This window comes from Syngnathus leptorhynchus, chromosome 11 (genome assembly GCF_054491065.1).
Source record: "Syngnathus leptorhynchus isolate UIUO chromosome 11, UIUO_Slep, whole genome shotgun sequence".
Lineage (NCBI taxonomy): Eukaryota > Metazoa > Chordata > Actinopteri > Syngnathiformes > Syngnathidae > Syngnathus > Syngnathus leptorhynchus.
The window spans coordinates 4,788,650-4,807,824 of NC_141205.1; the positions used below are offsets into that span (position 1 = coordinate 4,788,650).

At 40.9% G+C, this 19,175-nt stretch overlaps 1 protein-coding gene across 2 annotated transcripts; it reads right to left on the minus strand.

The window, feature by feature from the left end:
* Positions 1-204: 204 nt before the first annotated feature.
* Positions 205-5,944, minus strand: LOC147048958 (uncharacterized). Of its 2 annotated transcripts, XR_015067589.1 has the most exons (6): positions 5,491-5,944; positions 4,147-4,222; positions 1,397-1,446; positions 789-886; positions 505-651; positions 205-408 (listed from the first exon to the last, which is right to left on the minus strand). XR_015067589.1 is itself a non-coding variant. In XM_085924361.1 (5 exons), exons 1-5 carry the CDS (start codon positions 5,573-5,575, stop codon positions 634-636), a joined length of 327 nt encoding a protein of 108 aa, XP_085780487.1. In that variant the 5' UTR covers positions 5,576-5,944; the 3' UTR covers positions 205-633. The 2 variants fall into 2 exon arrangements, 1 of the variants encoding a protein (XP_085780487.1); XM_085924361.1 differs by having other exon boundaries at positions 205-651.
* Positions 5,945-19,175: the final 13,231 nt, after the last annotated feature.

The following is a 19,175-nucleotide window of genomic DNA, read 5'->3' on the forward strand; positions in this document are numbered from 1 at the left end:
TAATAATGACAATACATTTTAATTATAATGCACTTTACATTTCAAAGAAACCTCAAAGTGCTAAAATTATATAAATTATATATATATATATATATATATATATATATATATATATATATATATATATATATATATATATATATATATATATATATATATATATATATATATATAGAATGGTATAAATATATAGAATGGTAAAGACCAGATCTTGGCAGGCGGGTGAAGGGGAGTGTTCTATAAAGTGACCACACAAATACATTTGGAGCATTCTCATTATGGATGCAGCGTGGGCCACTCGCAGATGTGTTACCAGCACCGACATTTGGTGCTGAGGAGAGTGACCAGAAATCCGTGAGTCTCCAGTCCACACGGCACTCTTCAGCGCTCGCTAATTATTCTTCACACCTAATCAGAGAAAAAGAGCAAGGCAGATGATGGAGGAAGACCGGAGTGGGAAATGGAGGAGTGATTAGTGGCCAGTGCATTTTTGAGCGTCCTTACAGGAGCAATTAATCACATGTAGCCACCAACTGTCTCGTGTTGTCCCTTCAGCTGCTCCCAGCATTGCCTAGAGCGGGGCGGTGCATGGACGGTATGCAGCCGGCTGGCTTGCGTGTCTTCACATAGGCGTCAGGTATGAATAATAAACTGGAAAGAACGGCAACTTAACAACGTCTCTATTGACTGGATGAACTTCACATTTACCCATGTTGACATACAAAAGAATGTACTGATCTTTTTTTTTACATAAAACAACCTAGTGGTCTTTGTTATGACAATTTTACCTGAACCAATTTTCGATGTCTTGAATCCAAAGCTATTAAATTGGCAGAGTATTTGATGAGACACGGGTGCATCTGGTTAAACAGGCTTTCATCTTCATCTAATGTCAATGAAATTGAAGGAAATGTCAAGTGTGTTTTGGGAGGTCCAAATACTTAAATTCCTGACACTTGACACATTAAAATGTCATTCATTTGCTGTTGTTCCCATCTGTGGCATTAGCGCTACTGAGCAACACGTATCATTGAGCCGTTAATGGGGTCATATTTTTGTCGATAATCAGATGTGCTTGTAATTCAGACGGTGACAAAGTAATGTGATCCCTCCCAGTTGGTTTTTGTTGCTCCTCTCAACCTTGGACAGCGTCCCGAGGCAACAGGGAGACATGGCCAAGGTGAAAATTCTATTTCCAAATTCCCATCATCCCTGCAGCATATGGACACACACTTAGACGCCGCCATTACCATCATCCCTCATTCTGCCCTGTCCTTACTCAAAGCCCACTCCCCTCTTACTTGAGAAGGCCTCAAAGAGCAACTATAATTACAATCAAACACAACCCCTTTGCGTTGTCACTTTCCAATCTCTTTGCAAAGAAGAGTGTGTTTACGTGAGAACTGAATGAGATGCTGCTGATGCATTGATGGAAAAAATGGCCACCTGCAAAACAAGATAAAAAGGCTTTAATGGGACATGTTTGTTAACAATTATAATCATATATTTTGTTTTTTTTATGGATATAAAGTACTGGTTGAATATCCCAATTAATTACATGTTTTCCCATTTTTTTTAGGCTAAAGTTTTTGTTTGAAAGTAACCTTTTATAGAGCCTCGATTACAAATTGCAGCATCACCATGTGCACAATAGACCTCGGTCAGCATGAATGCAGGTGAGATGAGACCATGAGTAACACATGAGAAGAAAAACCCCACCAGAGCTTCGACTGCGGTTCCACCCACGGTAAAACTTGACACAGTGATAGGAAATTAATAACAGTCCAAGAGGCTCAGGCATTTGTCAGACGTCATCGAAATTCCGCATGCAGCCAGATGGTATGCATTGACGTCGGTTGCACGTGTGCCAACTAAAATCTGTAAGGCGGTCTCACTGCGCCTGTTTTAGAGAGAACATGAGAGAGTAACTTTTGCAAAATGGGGACTTCTAACAGACTATGTTGCACTATCAACCTACCACGACGTTTGAGAAATTCACAGAAATACTTTTGTTTCCTTATCTTAAGGCTTTGGCTTAGCTAGTGGTAGCATGATGTACAGCAGGCAAGTGCACACACATAAATCCAATCTACTCTACTGTAGATCATACTGCCAGCTTTGTTTTTTTGTTTTTTTCTTCAAAAGCTGTGGTTTATGCTGACCCAAGTCTGATCAAAAATGATGTATAGCAGACCCTGGCAGTAGAGAACTATTATCGCCTGCCCCAAGCTTTTAATACAGTTTCTCAGTTTCAGCTGGGTGGACAATTACACGCAGGTTAAATACATCATTAAAGTGCTGTTTCCTGAAGTGCCTCTTGCTCCCTGTCAAAATAACTTATGATGCTTTGACAGGATTGATTTTAAATGGAAGCCTGCGTGGTGCCTGAAAAGCCTGGACGCAGGCATCTGTTTTCATTATGCATCACATCGAGTCCAACAAATCTTTCTTTCCCCTTTTGGATGAAACCTTGGTGATTTGTCATTGCCCCCCCCCCCCCAGCTCATTTTCTTTCAAGCATTTCTTTTAATCTGGAGCCTCATTGATGGACTCGGTTGGAATTCTGCAGGCACCAAATCAACTGGGGACAATTATCTGCGACATGTCCAACATTAGTAGCATGCTATGCAGATGCCACAGATCGTCCATGTTTGTCCAAATCATAACGGAAGGGTTGAATGGAAGTTGACTCTCTGATATAAGTTGTCAACAGTTCAATTAATTTAGCACACGCCATTGCAGTAAATACCAGCGAGCGACCATTTTATTGAGCTGCTTCTTCTTTTTCTCTCTCTTTCCATTACGCAGTGCAACTGAAATCGTTCACTGGGTGTGCTAGCGCAGGCTGGGAGCGGTTCTGATAGCAAACATTGATCCTTGACTCCCGCGTATCTTTAATGAATTCATGGAACAAAGTGACTGAGATTAGAGAGCGGAAGAGAAGAGAACCAGAAAGACAGTAACAGGCGGACAAAAATGGGAGGGGGAGAGTCAGAGTGCAGAAAGAATAGGGCTATTAAAGAGAGGGATGAAATGGTATTGTTCCTCTTTGCCTTCTGGGAGTTTTCCTGTCTATGTGAAGCTTTGCCAGTTCGCTGAGCCCAACCGTGTGCTGCAGGGCGCGAGTGCCGCCTGGATGCTTATTTGTGTCTATTGGGGCGGGGGAGGATATTGAAAAAGAGACGGTGAATTCGCAAACTTTTAGGGGATGAAAATTTTCCACAGTGTCAGAGGACAGCCTTAATTACAATTGCATAGCAGTTCAAGCCATGCTTAACTCGACTGCGGCAAGCTTGGACAGAGTCTACTGTAAGCCTCGACTAATTGGCCCTGGAAAATCCCCACCCCAGCTGTGACGGGCACCGGGTGGATATGGAAAGAGAGAGAGGAAGATTAGGTCCTCCTTGCATCTATTTACATGAGCACTTGCTGGATCAATAGTGTTTTGGAGTCGGCTCTTTTTTGACAGCCTCTCCGCTGTGTACGCGCGACCCTCTTTATGGGCTCAGCTGTTGAGCAGCCCAGATGCCGCTGTTGAGTTAAAAGCCACGTCTGCACACGATCAACATCCAGGCAATCTGGGCGACTAAATGGGAGGATGCTGTCGAGAAGCTCACGCTGGTTATTGCAAAGTGTTTTCCTGCCAGTTGGTCAATTGAAAGATAGGGATTGGATCTCCCAAGTCCACCTCCCAGCTGCCTTGAGCAGCAGGAGGTTCCCCGGCATTGCCAAAATGGTAGGAGATGCAAAATCAGTATCACAGATTTTGTCATCTTGTCGGCGCCGTTTGATTCTCGAGATTTATTGATGAGTTATCTTTGAGTAGGAATGAGCATATTCTTAAGGTGCACTTAGAATCAACAGCGCGACTTATCATCGGATGTATGGATGATTATAGACAATATGCATGTGTGGCAAAAAGGTTTCGCCCGCAAGGCTAATATCAAAGATGCAGACGCTCATGCATGACACACAAAGACACAAACGTATTCACCCCCTCCCCCTCTGCATTTGGCCGGCGAAGTGACAGACAGCATGACAACTGCATGCACCGACTTTCTCCATTATTCAACAGCATTAGCCGGTAGATGAGAAGCAACAGAAAAAGACAAGACGGGAGCAGAAGAATAGGCTGTTTGTGCTCACCCATGATGGGAAGATGCCAGAAACTGTTTTTGAAAATAATGGAGTCCGTCGATGATGGTTGAAGATGCAATTTGCTCTGCAAAGAAAAACAAACGAGAAAGAGCAGCCATTACAACGCGGAGTAGATGTTGATGAAGACACAACCGAGAGAACAAAATAAGTCATTATCAGTCAGAAATGACAAAGTATAAGGTCAAGGAACGATTTGTAAGAATTCAAAGAAATGCAGTGTTTATCTCAGATCTGAAGGCTGTAATGAAAAATCGGTTCTAAGTCGGTCTTTCTACCTTATATCCTGTCTCAAATGGCTTAGGTGATATGCTCTCACTGATCCGTGTGATTAAAAGGTCATTTTGATGAAATGCCTGTAGATAAACCTTTGCATTTCTACCCCGGGGCCAACACTGACCGTGTCGTTACAACGATTGCTTAGGGCCCGGGGGTTTTTCTCGCTCACATTGATGGAACAGTTTTGATTGAAAGATGAAAAGATATGGCTGTTCAGAAAGAAGCCAAATTCCAAAATGGGTGGTAATTTTCCATTAGAAACCGATCTCACATCTCTTCAAAGTGTTTATTTAGTTATATCATTTATATATATTATAATGACTTTTATTAATGTCATATGCAGTAAATGATGTATCTGTCAGATAATGAAATTAATTGAGCAGCGTTAATATTCAATTTCATGTCACAGTGTGACAAGCCATAATGAAAACTTGTGTTTTGTTTTGTTTGTTTCATTTTGTTTTTCCTTTGTATGAATCCCCCCCTCCCCCCTTCACCATTCCTTTTGTTGCCAACATCATTCTCCTGTTTAGTATGATAAAAACAAGCACAAATCATTTCTGGTGAACATTTGTCTGAAAATGGCTTTTGTGCCTCTGAAAGGCCAGACCGTGATTGAGAACATCGTACACAATACATTTGTGTGATTTCATATTAGCCGCCACCCTCCGATAAACAATGCTTGCAGTCTGAGTGGGTTCGATTGGATCGCAACGTTAAGCTCCACTCTACAGCGCTGTAATTATGTAAATGTGATGCCTGTTTCAATTGAATTGGGCTCACGAAGCTTGCTCATAACGCTTTTAATTAATCACTCAGTATTTACAAACTTGGGAAATAATTGAGTGCGAAGAGAAATGCTACGATGGCCGGTGTTGGAATTTATTTCTAATTTAACATAAACTCAAGTTACTAATCTGACTCCAATTTGTGACCTTACCCAACTGCCACTCATCCAACAATATGCGCGCTCGTTCTGCAATAGAAAGGTATCAGGAAGCCGGCATTTTCACACACGAGTGGATTTATTCCTAACACACAAATCTAATACATCACCTGGGTCTCGGGTCCCTCTCAATACACCTCTGTACGCCTCTGTTTCCACCAGCAGACGTACTCTACTTCCGAGTTGCCCAGCCATTAATTATACTACACAATATGCAAATGGCACATCAACAAAGGCATTCTGTCATTATTCTATTGGCTATGTGTACACTGCATTTAACTTTAGCTTGCTCTTATTGGTCTTTCTTCTTCTGCAGAATCATTTGCTCGCTCCTCCTGGTTGTAGTTTTCCATACAGGGTCCCCAGTTGTTATCTACCCGCTGCCCCTGGGTCATCTTGTACTCCTTGCTGCTCCTGCGTCATTGTTTAATCTGGAACATTTCATTCGTGCACATCCTTGCCCACATATCTTGTTTTGTCTCCACCGTCACACACTCAGCACTTTACAGTTTCATACTCTCATACACAGGATGTCTAATGAACTACTTTAAGATCAAACTCTTATATTCCTTTACCGGGTAGTGCGAAACAATTTTGGAGACTCTGAGTGATGGGAGGCTTTGTTTTGATAATGAAAAAAGAACAAATGTTTAATTTTTTGTGTGTTTTGGGTCAATTTACAAAGGAAAGAATGACATTTAAATTGGCAATGGAAATTGAAATTCCTTCTTCGAATCCAGATGCTCACTCTACAGTAATTTTGCATATGGCTTTGGCTACATTTACTTTTGCTAAATTTGCTATACAGTAATTATACCTGGTGATAATTAAATATGATTATAATATTCATTGTTCATTGTATGTCACTCAGTCTATTATTGAGCAGCAATCACTGCAGGGTATGCCCAAATTTCAAGTGCAATAGGATCAAACCCTGCACAAAAGCAATATCTATTATTTTTTTCCTTCTGGAGGAATGCAACAGTTGCTTTGCCACATAGGTGAGACTTTGGCTCCTTTTTCAACTACAATCATTGGCTTTTTGTCCATCTTAACCTACAGCAGCTTATTTGGGTGTGTCTCTGTTTGCAAAAACATCCCAGAGAAAGCAATTTGGATTTTATGACAAGCCGTGTTAGTTTCAGCGGTGTGTAATAACTTTTCCATGACTTCTGCAAAACGTTATCTGAGCAAATTCCTTTTGAAGTTCTGATGTCATAAAAGCATATCAGAGGAGGAGAAAACATGTCAATAAAGGACGCCGCCGGAATTAATTTATGGAGTGAGTCCACATTCTTCTGGTGTTATCTAATTCCACCCTAATTCCGGCTGTTGTCACATTTGATCCGATGGAATATATCAAGACCCGACAAGCTCAAAACATTACATTTCATTTTACTGGAGTGAAGAAAGTATCATCATAATCATTTCATCGAATGTGTCTGCTGCAGGATGTTATGGCTTCCAAATCAAGTCACAGTTAGCTCCAACAAGGGCGTTCAGGCCTGTGTTGGAAATTCTTCAACACTCCATAAAAAAAAAAAGAAAAAGGCACGGAACATAATTTTTCATCAAAAACAGACTGACTTGCATCATACTTTTAACTCCAGGATAAGAATCCTGTCAGCCAGTCTTTGTTCTTGATGAGAAGCACATCGGAACATTTCAACTTAAATCTCCCTATACTGATTGGCTGACACATGAGTGTGAGAAACACGCTGACACTCATGATGCACTCAACTACTTCGCTGCGTGAACTAATCATAAGCTATGGTGTCAGAAATCACCAGGATGGTAAATATGTGACCTAGAAATTCTTTACGTATGTGAGAATTTGTTTGATGGTAAAGTACAGATTCAGTTTATTCCATTATGACCAATTGTGCGCTGCTCTTTGCTCTTAAGAGTAACTCAAAAATAAGACGCATTGATTTTTTGGGGTATATACGTAAATCAAAGGCAACAAGGGTGGTTTTGCTTTTAATTAAGTCTCACATGGAGCGCTTCTTGTCACTGTGGGAGAACATGTAATGAGAATAAGAGTTGGAGTAGAGCTATCCAACCGTGTTATTTATCTCCCCGTTGCTCACAGCTGGATCCATCTGGATGGAATTATTTAGATTTATTTAAATTCAGCGCTTTAACATCCCATTTTTATAACTCAACATTTGTCCCCACCCATCTTTGATAAGCACGCCATCGGCCAAATGTGTCAAACCCTTGGGACGCATTCTCAAGGTCCTCTCCAACTCCATGTCACGACAATTTCCAAATTCCCCAAAGCAGTTACCGGAAAGCAAGTGCTTTATTAACCTTACATTCCTTGATCAGAAACACGCCTGAGGACAGTGTTGGCTTGGCTTGGACTTAACCCTGGGAAGGAAGGAGAATGTATATCTTTGTAGACACAAAAAATGTGCTGTCGGAAATGTTCCGATTTGTCATTTCAGACTGAATGGGCCAATCGAGAACCTGACCCCAAAGGTCAATGCTGATGATTGTAGCGAGGACAATCGGAAGGGTAATCTTGACATCATCAGTATTTGATAGAGATTGAATGAGAGCAGGAGAGAAAATGGGGGAAAAAGGACACCATTGCGCCAAAATAAAATAAAAATCAAATGGAGAAAAAATATATTCGTTTGTTTAAATAAAGTTTATTGTATTATTCTACTTTAAATAGTTATGCCTTGGCCTCTTTCTAGTTTTCTACAAAGCTGTTCTTTAATTTACACATGTGCTGACATATATGAACCCATGCACAGTGGGGCTCTCTTTATTATTAAAATGTCTAGAAGTGCCCTTGCCCTCCAGGCCATCAAATCACCTGGCAGCTCTCGTACGCTCTCACAATTTGACAGCTATTGTTAGTTATATTAATAGAACACACATACACACGCGGAATACCAGGGGGGCTTGACCGAGTGTATATTGCTCTAATACTACTTCGTATAAACTGCTGATTGATATGCGAACAATGCGCTACTAAAAGCTCAGAGGCAAAACGTTAATTACACCCAAGAGACCAATGTCCACTTTTTAGTTCTTAGTCTGGTATGGCAGTTGTTTGGCTCAAAGTAGCAGAATGTCAAATAATATTAGATTGCCACAAAATGTAGCGGATAAAATCAGTCTTCATGGTATGTGCAGTATATTTTGTTAAAGTAGCACAATATTGTTTCACTTGACATGAATGAACTATTTTAAAGAATGAACTCACATATTTGGAGCCATGCAAATGATGTACCCATGTCAATGTTGAAATTTGTATTTGACTGTGTCTTACTGACTATGGAAAATATTTGCAGTTCTTGCTGCCCAATCTGTTGAAAATCTCTCTTTTGTTCCAACGCAAGCGTTGATGTGCGCTAAAGTGCCTCTTAGCATACTCTTGTGGTGAGACGCCATTCAATCACCTCTGCGTGCTTACAGCAACTAACAGGCGACAATGTTCCTTGATTCTTTTCATAAAGCGCCATTTAGGGATAAAACATTTCCATTTCTGCTTCCCATTTGAGACTAATGAATGGCCATTTGATGAGGCTTCTCATTTCGCCTTTGCACATAGCTGAGCGAACAAGAGTGAGTTGAGCGCGTGGAGGTTTGAACTATCTGTGATAAATAGCGTAGAAAAAGAGAGTGCCAATTAGAGTTCACCTTTCAGCTGCAAGTTCCTCTTTCCGTTCCTATTCACCAGAAAAATACATAAAGACTTAATGGTTGCCATGGCAATGGATGTGTAAATGTTTCCAATCACATCTGACGCTTGTTAACAACCTTTTTAATAAGCGTGACAGAGTTTGAAAAGGAATTGATTCACAAGAGGTTTAAAGGCCTCCACCCGAGTGCGTTGAGGTACTGTCGAGGTAAGATGGATAGTGAGATAAGAGGAGCCAACTGACCACATAATCAGGATGCACTTTTCCAGCTTTTCTCTTTGCACACTGCTGAAGTGAGCCTTAGGAGATCAGTGGAGCAGACAAGTTGTGCTCACTGGTTGGAAGAAGAGAGAGGAGAAAGTCAATAATGTCTCGGACTGCGCTGTGATCCCCTAGAGAAACGGAGCAGAGAAAACACAAACAGAGCAGGAGATGATAAAACAGCTGCAGAGGAATGCATACAGCCGTGTACATGCATGGATCAATAATTCAAAATTGAAAAATGAATTTTAAGTCATATTCTTATGCCAAATGTCACAGGGGCAACAGTGTAGAAAAAGTTCAACAAAGATGGTGAGTGAGAAAAAGCCTACCTGACTAGAGCATGCATAGCAGAGAGAGCGAGAGCGAGAGAGGGAGCACAGCCCATTCACTTGCATTAGTTTTAAGTGCCACATCCAATATGATGGACACGGTGACATGCTGCTGCATTGGGCAACCATCTAGTCCTATATGTCTATATTCACCATTTCATTCAATTAGATGGGGTTGTCATTTGTTCATTTTATGCCTAAGTAAGAAAAAGATTGGTGTTGAGAGCCTGATCTGTGACATATTGCAGTCAGGACATATGAGATGGAGAATAGTGTGCTCATTAGACATCATTTCTTGACCTTGTCAGTCATGTGACCCAAGCATGGCCCTGCCAGTTCCCCCGCCTGTGGCCCTAACATGCAACAGGTGCGGTTTCTCCGAAACTCTCTGTCTCCAGCTTCTGTCTTCTATCGTACGCTGACAGCGGGACGGATGACCGTCTCCTCATTGTCATTCGAGGAGTCAGATGGGGTATGAAGGTCAATACTTTCAAAGAGGGCATGAGAGGAGCAAGCCAATCAGAAGGCAGAGATGAGACAAAACTGTGATTGATTGGCATGGTGGGGTGGAGGGGTGAGTCAGCCTAATAGAATATGCATACCAATGAGGAGTCGGGAGAGGAAAGGTCTTTGTTGCCAGAGCAACACACCTGCCATTGCAGAGTATTGCTGTGCTTCATTGATTTGAAGACTAAAGTATGTGGTTTTTAGGCTGGGAGTGAGGTGGGTGATTGTTAATCAATGCGTGACTTGTTTTTACCTTTATTAGTGTCTCAAATTTTGCCTGCCCATTTTTGGCTGAGTTGCCGATAATTTACGACAAAGTCAAGATTATTTATACAGTAATCCAGAAGTATAAGATTCTACAGATGATAAAAAAAACACAAAAATCATCATTATATTAGTGAAAAATTAAGTTAAAAAAACTTACCTGAGGAGACTGTGTCTGTATTTTCAATCAATTTAGTTGCAAAATTCCATTTTTACCCAATTCCGGTTTCTTGACAAATGCATCAAAGGAAGTGATTGTGATCGTCTGGTCACTTTTAAAACAGATAGATTAAAAAATAAATAAAAATATGGCAAAAGGGTGTGAGAGAAGATTGCCAAAAGATATTAGGAAAAATCTCACCCTTGCACAAGCATATGGAGAAAAGGCCTCATCATCCTACTCCCCCCTTTTGCGTCTCTTCGTCTCTCATTTATTTCAATTTGTCATGCTTTACTTTTCCCTCTGGAGAGCACGCTAGCTGGTGAGCGACCCCATATAGGCCGCGAAATTGTGTCTGCGCTCAGTCTGTAATGAAACATTTAGATGCAGCAGAGAGTGATGGTTACGCATTAATGCAAGCGTCGGTGTCACCCGTGCAAAAAAAAAAAATGCCCGCAGCTCCAAGCAGCCGGCGCAGCTTGCCGCTCCAAACAGCATGCGCTGGTCGTGAGAGGCTTCTTATCAACAAGCCAGCCATCTTTTTAGCCCAACTTTGGGTCAAGCGGTCTCTAAACAATATTTCACTTTAGTGTTTGAAGCAGACACAAAATGGAAGTTTCCGTAGAAGATTTCAAAATAATAAAGGAACGGTACCTCGAGCTGATTGCGAGGCAATATCATCAATGAAAATACACAGCACGTTTTACATATAAGAAGATTTTCTATTTTTAGCTGGTGAGTAAAATTAAATGAATGTGTTACAATGAATCCCCACCACATGCTAAATACCATATGCTTTGTAGGTGTTTCAAAGCGATGCATAATTGGGACAGAAATATAAAGCAAGGCCCTTCCTTGCCTTAGGTTGCTTTCGCTAAACAGCTCGCACTCAATTACGTATGACTGCGGCGTGCAGATTTTGGCATATGCAAATAAGCAGCTATTATATGGACCAAAGGGAAAAGCACTGTCAATATATTAATTGAATTGTTAATTTGTTTTCTACGCATGTTACAATAAATCTAAGACCGGCACGAGGAAACATATTTCAAGCTCGATTTTGTGTAAGCGTGCAGCTGCAAGGGAATGATTGCAATTCATGTATTTAAATCCAGATGTACGCTATTTGTGCAGATTGTCATTCAGAGCTTCCTTTGATTCAATTCCAGTTTTCCCTCAGTGCCATTCTTCATTCAACATTTCTGAGATTCAATAAAACACTCAGTTTGAGCAATTCTTTTTTTTTGTTTTAAATTTAGAGCCAGCTGCGGCTTCCGGCATGAGCAAGTGTGCTCGCATTTGTATGTGTCGTTGAAAAGCAAGGACACACACTTGTGTTATTGGGAGATCAAAGAAAGCCATGTCTAATTTTGCTTTTGGGGGGAAAAAAACAGACTGGTAGTGAGTAGTCCGTTGTGTGGCACTTTTAAGATTGCATGTGTTACACATATACCGAACCAAACTTGAGGAAAGGAACAACCACAATAATAAACTGATATTAATTCAACTAAGTGGGCCGATAGTATCAAACTATGCTGAAGCATTTATCATCATATGCAGAAATATATGATATTTGTATCGGCTCGCTCATGAAATTTCGTAAACATCGTAGCTATTGACTGTGAACATAATTTCATTAAAGCGGACAAAATTTTACCTGCTTAATTTAAAATAGATGGAAAGCAATTAAGAACAGAAAAAAAATCTTTGACTGTGGTTAAATTAGCATTTGATAAAAGACTGCACAAATGAGCTTGTCAGACATTTTTCATCCCAAATGACTAATGTCCTGCGAGTGACACCATCCTGCAGGATCATTGCTTGTGTCAGCACCATGACCTCGAGCTATTGTACAAGTTCTGCTCCACGGGCTTATAAATTGCCTTACTCCTTGGTGGAATCACTCCAAGTCCATCCATTTACACCATGCATCCAGCAGCCTTAATATAATTAGCTTCTAGTTATAAAAAGAACGCCGGTAATGAATTGTTTAATTCTGGAGCGGGAGGAATCCATTTTACAACATAAAAAGATCTTATTGTATTGAGCCGGGATGTTACACTTGCTTGTTGAGCGCTAAAAGTATGATGGAAAAATCCTACATTAGCGCATGAACACATCCGGAGGTATAAGTCTCCGTCCTATTGGCCCTGTCAGTCTTATTGGCCGGCCCTCGGCAGCCTGACGAGCACCAGTGTGGGTGGGAGTGCCTGGGGTGTTTCACCGAGGGGGTTTGCATCGCCTCCCCTGTCTGCTGGTGGATGAAATGAGACCAGGTAGAGCATACTGAGTAGCGGCTGTGGCTTTTCCGCATTTATGCATGTTTTGCAGCTGGTAAATTTAATATGTGTAAAGCAGTTGATTTGTGAGGATGAGAGGTTTGAAATTATATTTGTCTCTTTTGAAATTCCTTCAAAGTAGGCTCTTGAATGCTTCTCAGATAAACAATTTCTTGGTAGGTTTTTGGCTGCATCTTGCAAACTTTCCATATTTGAATGATGGATTGAGAAATGCTCAGTGAATCTTTTTTTTTTTTTTTTCGTAATCTGAACCAGCTTTGAAATTCTTCACAACTTTATCCCTGGCAAACTTTGAGCAAAGCAATTGGTTGCACTGGATTTTATTTAGGAGTGGCCGGTCAAGTGGGTTGAATAGTTTTGCACGCCACGGTTTTAAGACCCCACTTGTTTTTAAATGTAAATATATATTTTTTTACATATTAGAAAATGTATTCAATATTTTTTCTACTTCACAATTTTGAATTATTTTGAATTGGTCTGTCTCAGGAAATCCCAGTAGAACATGCAAATGACTTGGTTGAAATGGAACTTCCTTACCCTAACACCCATCTCAGCTCCATACAACGGACCAAACACCCCCCCATCGCCCCACGGGAAACAACAACACCCCCCTCCCCTTGCATCCCTCCAATGAGCGCCGCTTTGCAAATTAAGCAGAGTGTTTGTGACAGCTTGATGCTAGCGGAAGCAACAGCAAGCGGAGCTTTGGATTGCAAATGTCCCCTGAGGGAGCCGGCCTCGGCTTGATATACTTAATAAACTTCAAATCCAACAGACTGGCAGAGGCGGCATGCTGATGCGGTTTTTTTTTCCCTTCTTTCCCTACCCTTGCAATGAGATATGGGGCCTTGGAGAAATAGGCATGGTGAAAGTTAGAACACAAAAAAAAAAGAGGTCAGCATGGTTGCATATGTGTGACCGCTTGATTTGAGGGACTGAAAGGATGAAACCATGTTTCATTAAAGCAAAGCTGAGTACGTCGATTCTTAATTTATTGATTTAAAATCGATATTTTTATCTGTGACGTACTACTGAATGAATTCATATTGTGGAGAGAGTATACTCCTAATTGTTGACAAACTTTTAGCGACTTTCGTAAATTAATATGCAAGCGGGAATTTTGATTGCAAATCGTATGACCTTTCGAGAGTTTGGCTTTCAACACAACTAAGTGTTTGACCTTTTAATAGCTGTTAAGTTCAAGCTGCTCTCACTTGCTCCTTTAAGACAGATTGCAATGAAGTCTTCCACACTTACTATTGTGTTCTCATTAAGTCTCTGATAATTAGCAGCGTAAAGCACGGGGGCCAAGGAGAAATAAAATGACTACTCCCTTGTAAAACATCCCTTTGCAAATTAAAGTGAGAAATTGAATTAAAAGCTTTTCTTGGGCAACACTAAAGTATCTAATGGGGTAAAAGCGGTAGGCTAAACTGACGACTGATGACGTCGCCTCATACGTCTCATCTCATGTGATTTTTGATGTCCAATTAACCAGAATGCACACCAAATGTCCCTTGAAATCTCATTACCCAAACAAGGCAAATGGCTTACCAACTCTGAATTTTACTGCCAAAATTCCCATGAGACACCACCAAATCTCGGTCGAGGGTTTTGTGTGTCCCGATGATTATATGATAAGTTGTGTGGGGCTTCATAGTCAAGCTGAATCATCCGTGGCAAACAAGTGAAAGACCACATAAGACATCATTACAGGCACATCCACAAAACCTTGAAATTGACAAAGTGCATCCTTGAATTAGTACACAACATGTAAAATCTCATCCATAATTACTGTCTTTGCAAACTGCGTTTCGCACAAAGCGCGTCTGCTGCAGAGCCACTGCAGTGTAAGAGGGTGGCAACGCAATTGTGATAATTGTGAATCTCTTTCATTCCTCTATTGCTTGTTGTGCTGTATAGAACGTACGCTAGTGTGCTGAGGTAGTAGCAAGCCAAACCGTTGCCTCTAATAAGGCCCGGTGGGAGCGAGATGAACGCAACTGCAAGTAGATGCGAGCCGTCTGCACAGTGAGAGCAGCAGATACTTTTAGCGAGGTGCATATCAAGGCGGGTGTGAAGAGTGACTTGTTATAGAATAATGACCCTGTATCACTTTCCTCTCTGTAGGGGCTTATTGCTAAACACACCGGGGTTACAATAAAATGTCATATCTCGTGGTATTCTGGCACTTGTGTTTTACTCTCTCAAAGTTATCCATGATTTAATATGAAACTTTGCATTTTTTTTCCGAATGTGTATATCGACTGACGCTGAAGCCAAAGTCAGAAAGAGTTCTAACTTCTATCTCCATTGTTGAGGGATTGTTGCAATAAGGTAGATGTTGCCTGCTGTAGCAGAATTTCCCAAACCTGTTGGTGACTTAGCCATCAAGCTGAAGAAGGAGTCCTATCGGGCCTTCTTGACATGTAACTCCGAAAGCAGTTGATAGATACCGGCAGGCATTTTCCATTGTATTGAAGAGCTCGCACTGCAGTTAGGTCATTTCTTCGAAACTTTGTGTCAGGGGGTAACACATCAGTGTCAAGTTTATGAAGAGCAAAGGGAGAAAGTGGTGTGAATAAAAGATGAAGAGGGATTCGCTGCGGTAGCAGCTAACACGGCTTCTACTTAACCCTTTTTTTGTTGATACACAAGCCTCTTGTCACAATCGCCACCCAAGGATGCCATCAGCTGCCAGGGAGATCTTATAGGGGGCCTCAATGTGATTAATTTTCCTGAAGGTTCGGCCCCTGGAGCTGCAGAACCTTTCAATTTCTATCAGGTCCATAGATCTCCTGCCCTTTATAGCTTGTGATTCTGTTTCTGGGGTTTTGGGCCTTATCTGTGTTCCTGGTCTTATCTCCCAACTTGTCCCTGCAACATGACTGCAGGAGGATTACCTCCAGACCTTTTGTTCGCTTCAAAATTTCCTTTTAGCCAAGACAGAAAGGAGCCCAACGTAAGCCGAGATTAATCTGGTTCTGAATGGGCTCTAACCATGTTTTCCCAATGCCGGGGCAGATATGGTAAAGGTCATTCCCTTTGTTTAATTTAAGAAAATTCCCCTTACAGAGACACACAACTTTGATAATGAGTTCAGTCTTTGAAGAGTAAAAACACAGTCGAGCCCCTTATACAGTACATTTCATTGGATTAGTCGCTTTAAATGAAAGAATGGATAATGAAATTGTGTTAAATTGGTGATGTTGACACATAGAGTGGATCGGGGTCAGTGAGCCGCTCTACACGCCGTGACCAGAAGAAGACAAAACGCAGAAAGTTGAAGACGCTAGTGAGAAGACCTTCTGGGAGGAATCACAAGCGCAGCCAATTAGTTGCTGAAAGGCCAGGGTTGAACTCTGACCTTGTCTGCCCTACGTCCATTCTACAGAGAGCCCTCATTAAGTTTGGTGCAAAATACTGTACATCCTCCTGTCTACAGTTGAGGATTATACACCAGCATCAGAGGCCACAAATGGTCCAATTTCTGCTCAGTGCTTGGACATTTCTGACAGAGGGAATGGGAAGGGGAGAAGAGGTGAATTGCTCGTTTCCAGATATGACTGAGTGGATGGATGGGTCTTGAATCTCTTTAAAATTCTTTTGTTTTGGTCCTCAGCACAGACATTTGGACAGCATAGCAGTTTACATATTATTACCACATATATATATATTGTTTTACATTTTACAACAAAATTTGCAAATCATTTATGTTTCAACATGCAGACCATTAGTCAATCTATTTTTCTCAAAATGGAGGCATATAAAGCAATTCTAAACATATGCATTAACTAGCTTCAAACTACAGTTACAATAGAAAAAAAGGAGCCCCGTGCAGTGAAATATTGAGCAAAAAAATATATACACATATAAAGTAAAAGGCACACTAGGCTCGTTCCACCCACACTTCAGATCTTGGAAATGGAAACAGACGAAGCACAAAAAAAACTGTCAAATTTTTTTTTTTTTAATCCGAAACGGCTGTAAGAAAATTACAATGGCGCTGACAGAAAAAGACATGGTTACAATAGATATGAGTGAACTTAATTGGCTGTATTGTTGTGGTATGCTAGTGTTCAAAGTGCACTTTTCTTCCTTCCACCCCTGCGATAATAAGCGTATCATTTCAGCTCCATGTGGAAACTGCCGAATTGCTGTGTTCTATACGTTTATGTTTAAGTGCAACGATTTTTCAAATCACAATAATTACACTAAATACATCATTACAGCTTCCTCTTCCAAGTCTTCAACACAATTTCTCAGTGTCAAAGTGATTAACCTAAAATGAAAGGAACATAATTTATTCTGCGTTTGCATGGCGGGTCACCAAACAGCCGAGGCGGCCGTACGCATGAGGTTCTATTTTGAGACGCGGAGGCAAGAAGAAAAGATGATTGACAAGCAACAGCTGGGAAGGAGGATAACACAAGGGTGGAATGCGGGAATACAGGTGTCAGTCACCACGCTTCATTAAAACAAAGGCTGCATCTTAGCGAAGATACCACGCTCTCGTGTCTTTGACAACTTTTCAACACACAAACACTTTGTTCCATATAAAGACTATGAAGTCACACACACAAACACACACAGTGCTGTTGTATTAGTAGACTTCACAATTACATTTTATTGACAGGAATGTCGATTTGGATATAACCACTAATTAAAGGGGACATTGATTATTTTTAAAGACTTGTACACGTATAGTTGGCGCTATGGACTCCCTGCCCACGATTAAATAACCAAGTAAATAACCATAGCTGAGTGTCAGTCATGTGGTGGATGTGGGATATGCTAAAAAGAATTCCATATAGGCCCACAAATCAAAACAGTTGTAGACAGCTTGGATTGAAGTGTGAGCAAGATTCTTGTATTTATCGAATCAGAAATGGCTCCAAATATGCTCTCTGAACTACCTAATTTCAAGAGTTCCTCCTAGGGGAGTTCAGGGAAAGATCTTGACACCTGTCATATCTGCAGTCTGTCAAAGAGAAATGTTATCATTTCTAATTAAAATTTCATTTGGGACTAACGATAAGCATATTGCCATTGCCACTTTCATGTAAATGATAGCGTTGGGGAGAAAAGAAGGGGGGGGGGGGGGGTGGAGGAAGAAGCTGTGTCAGTCTTGACTACTGGGTAGAATACAGGGTGCAACAGTGTCTTCTAGTGGCCACTAGTGAAATTACACAAGTATTCATCAACTGAATTCAAGTGGGAAAAAAGGGGAGACTGTTTTACTGTAATAACAGTGTTGGTGCTTATTTACTAATTTGGTGCTTCTTGTCTGGATGCAATGTTGTTTGACTTCTGCTAAAAGACATTAAAGACGTGAGCCTGCTTTGCCGTCACACTAAGAGCTGAAAATCCTTTTGGTGGTGAACGCACTGTGTAAGGAATATTTGTTACATCAGACTTCAACGCTAAGCTAAACTGACATCAGCCATTGGTAATGGCAGTAGTGCGGTTGTAGCATTACAAGTGACACTAATGAAAAGAGACTGCTAAAAATAATATGATGGCGATTGGTATGTGTTTAAAAGATAGATGTATATGAAAAGCATGAGAATGCTACTTATGGCTGTGTCTATCCACGCAGAAAAAAAAAACACTGTAACACAGACTCACAAACAAGTAGTATGCTTGTCATAGAGGAAAAAAAATCATTCGTGCTTACTTCGCTATTCCATATCACGCACGCCTGCACAAACATTCACATTCAATCACAAGGACTGAGAAGCACATGGAAGAAGGAACATGCAAACATCCACCTGCACACTTACAGGGGTTTGCATGTGAGGCCATTGCGTCTTTAAATGTGAGCTAGATGTGCTTCCTTTAGGTCGCATTTTTAACAGCTTTAGCTGTCATACAAGGGTAAAAATAAACTAAACATAACCAATAATAAGATATTAAAACAATAACTTGCAAACTCTGGCATTCAAATGTTCCGTATTTCATCTTTGTTCACATTTGTGAAAACATGCTTTCGAGTGGGTGGTGGCTTGTCTGCAAAAACGACTCTGGATGATCAAAGTTTCATCAAGTGCGAAGCAAAAAGGGAGCGATGCGGGACAGCGATGTCTTGATTTCAAAGTAACTTGCATTTCCCTTAAAAACAAAATGCTGGTATTTGAATGACATTTTGATATGAGCACTCAGTTTGCTGAGCGGAGAGGGGGGTAAAAAAACAACACATCAAAGCACTTGTCATTTTTGTGACAGTAGATCAAATTTTTGCACAACAGCAACAAATGGGAAAGTTGGTGTATGGGGAAAGAGTGCAAAAGAAAGTCAGAGTGAGGACGCATG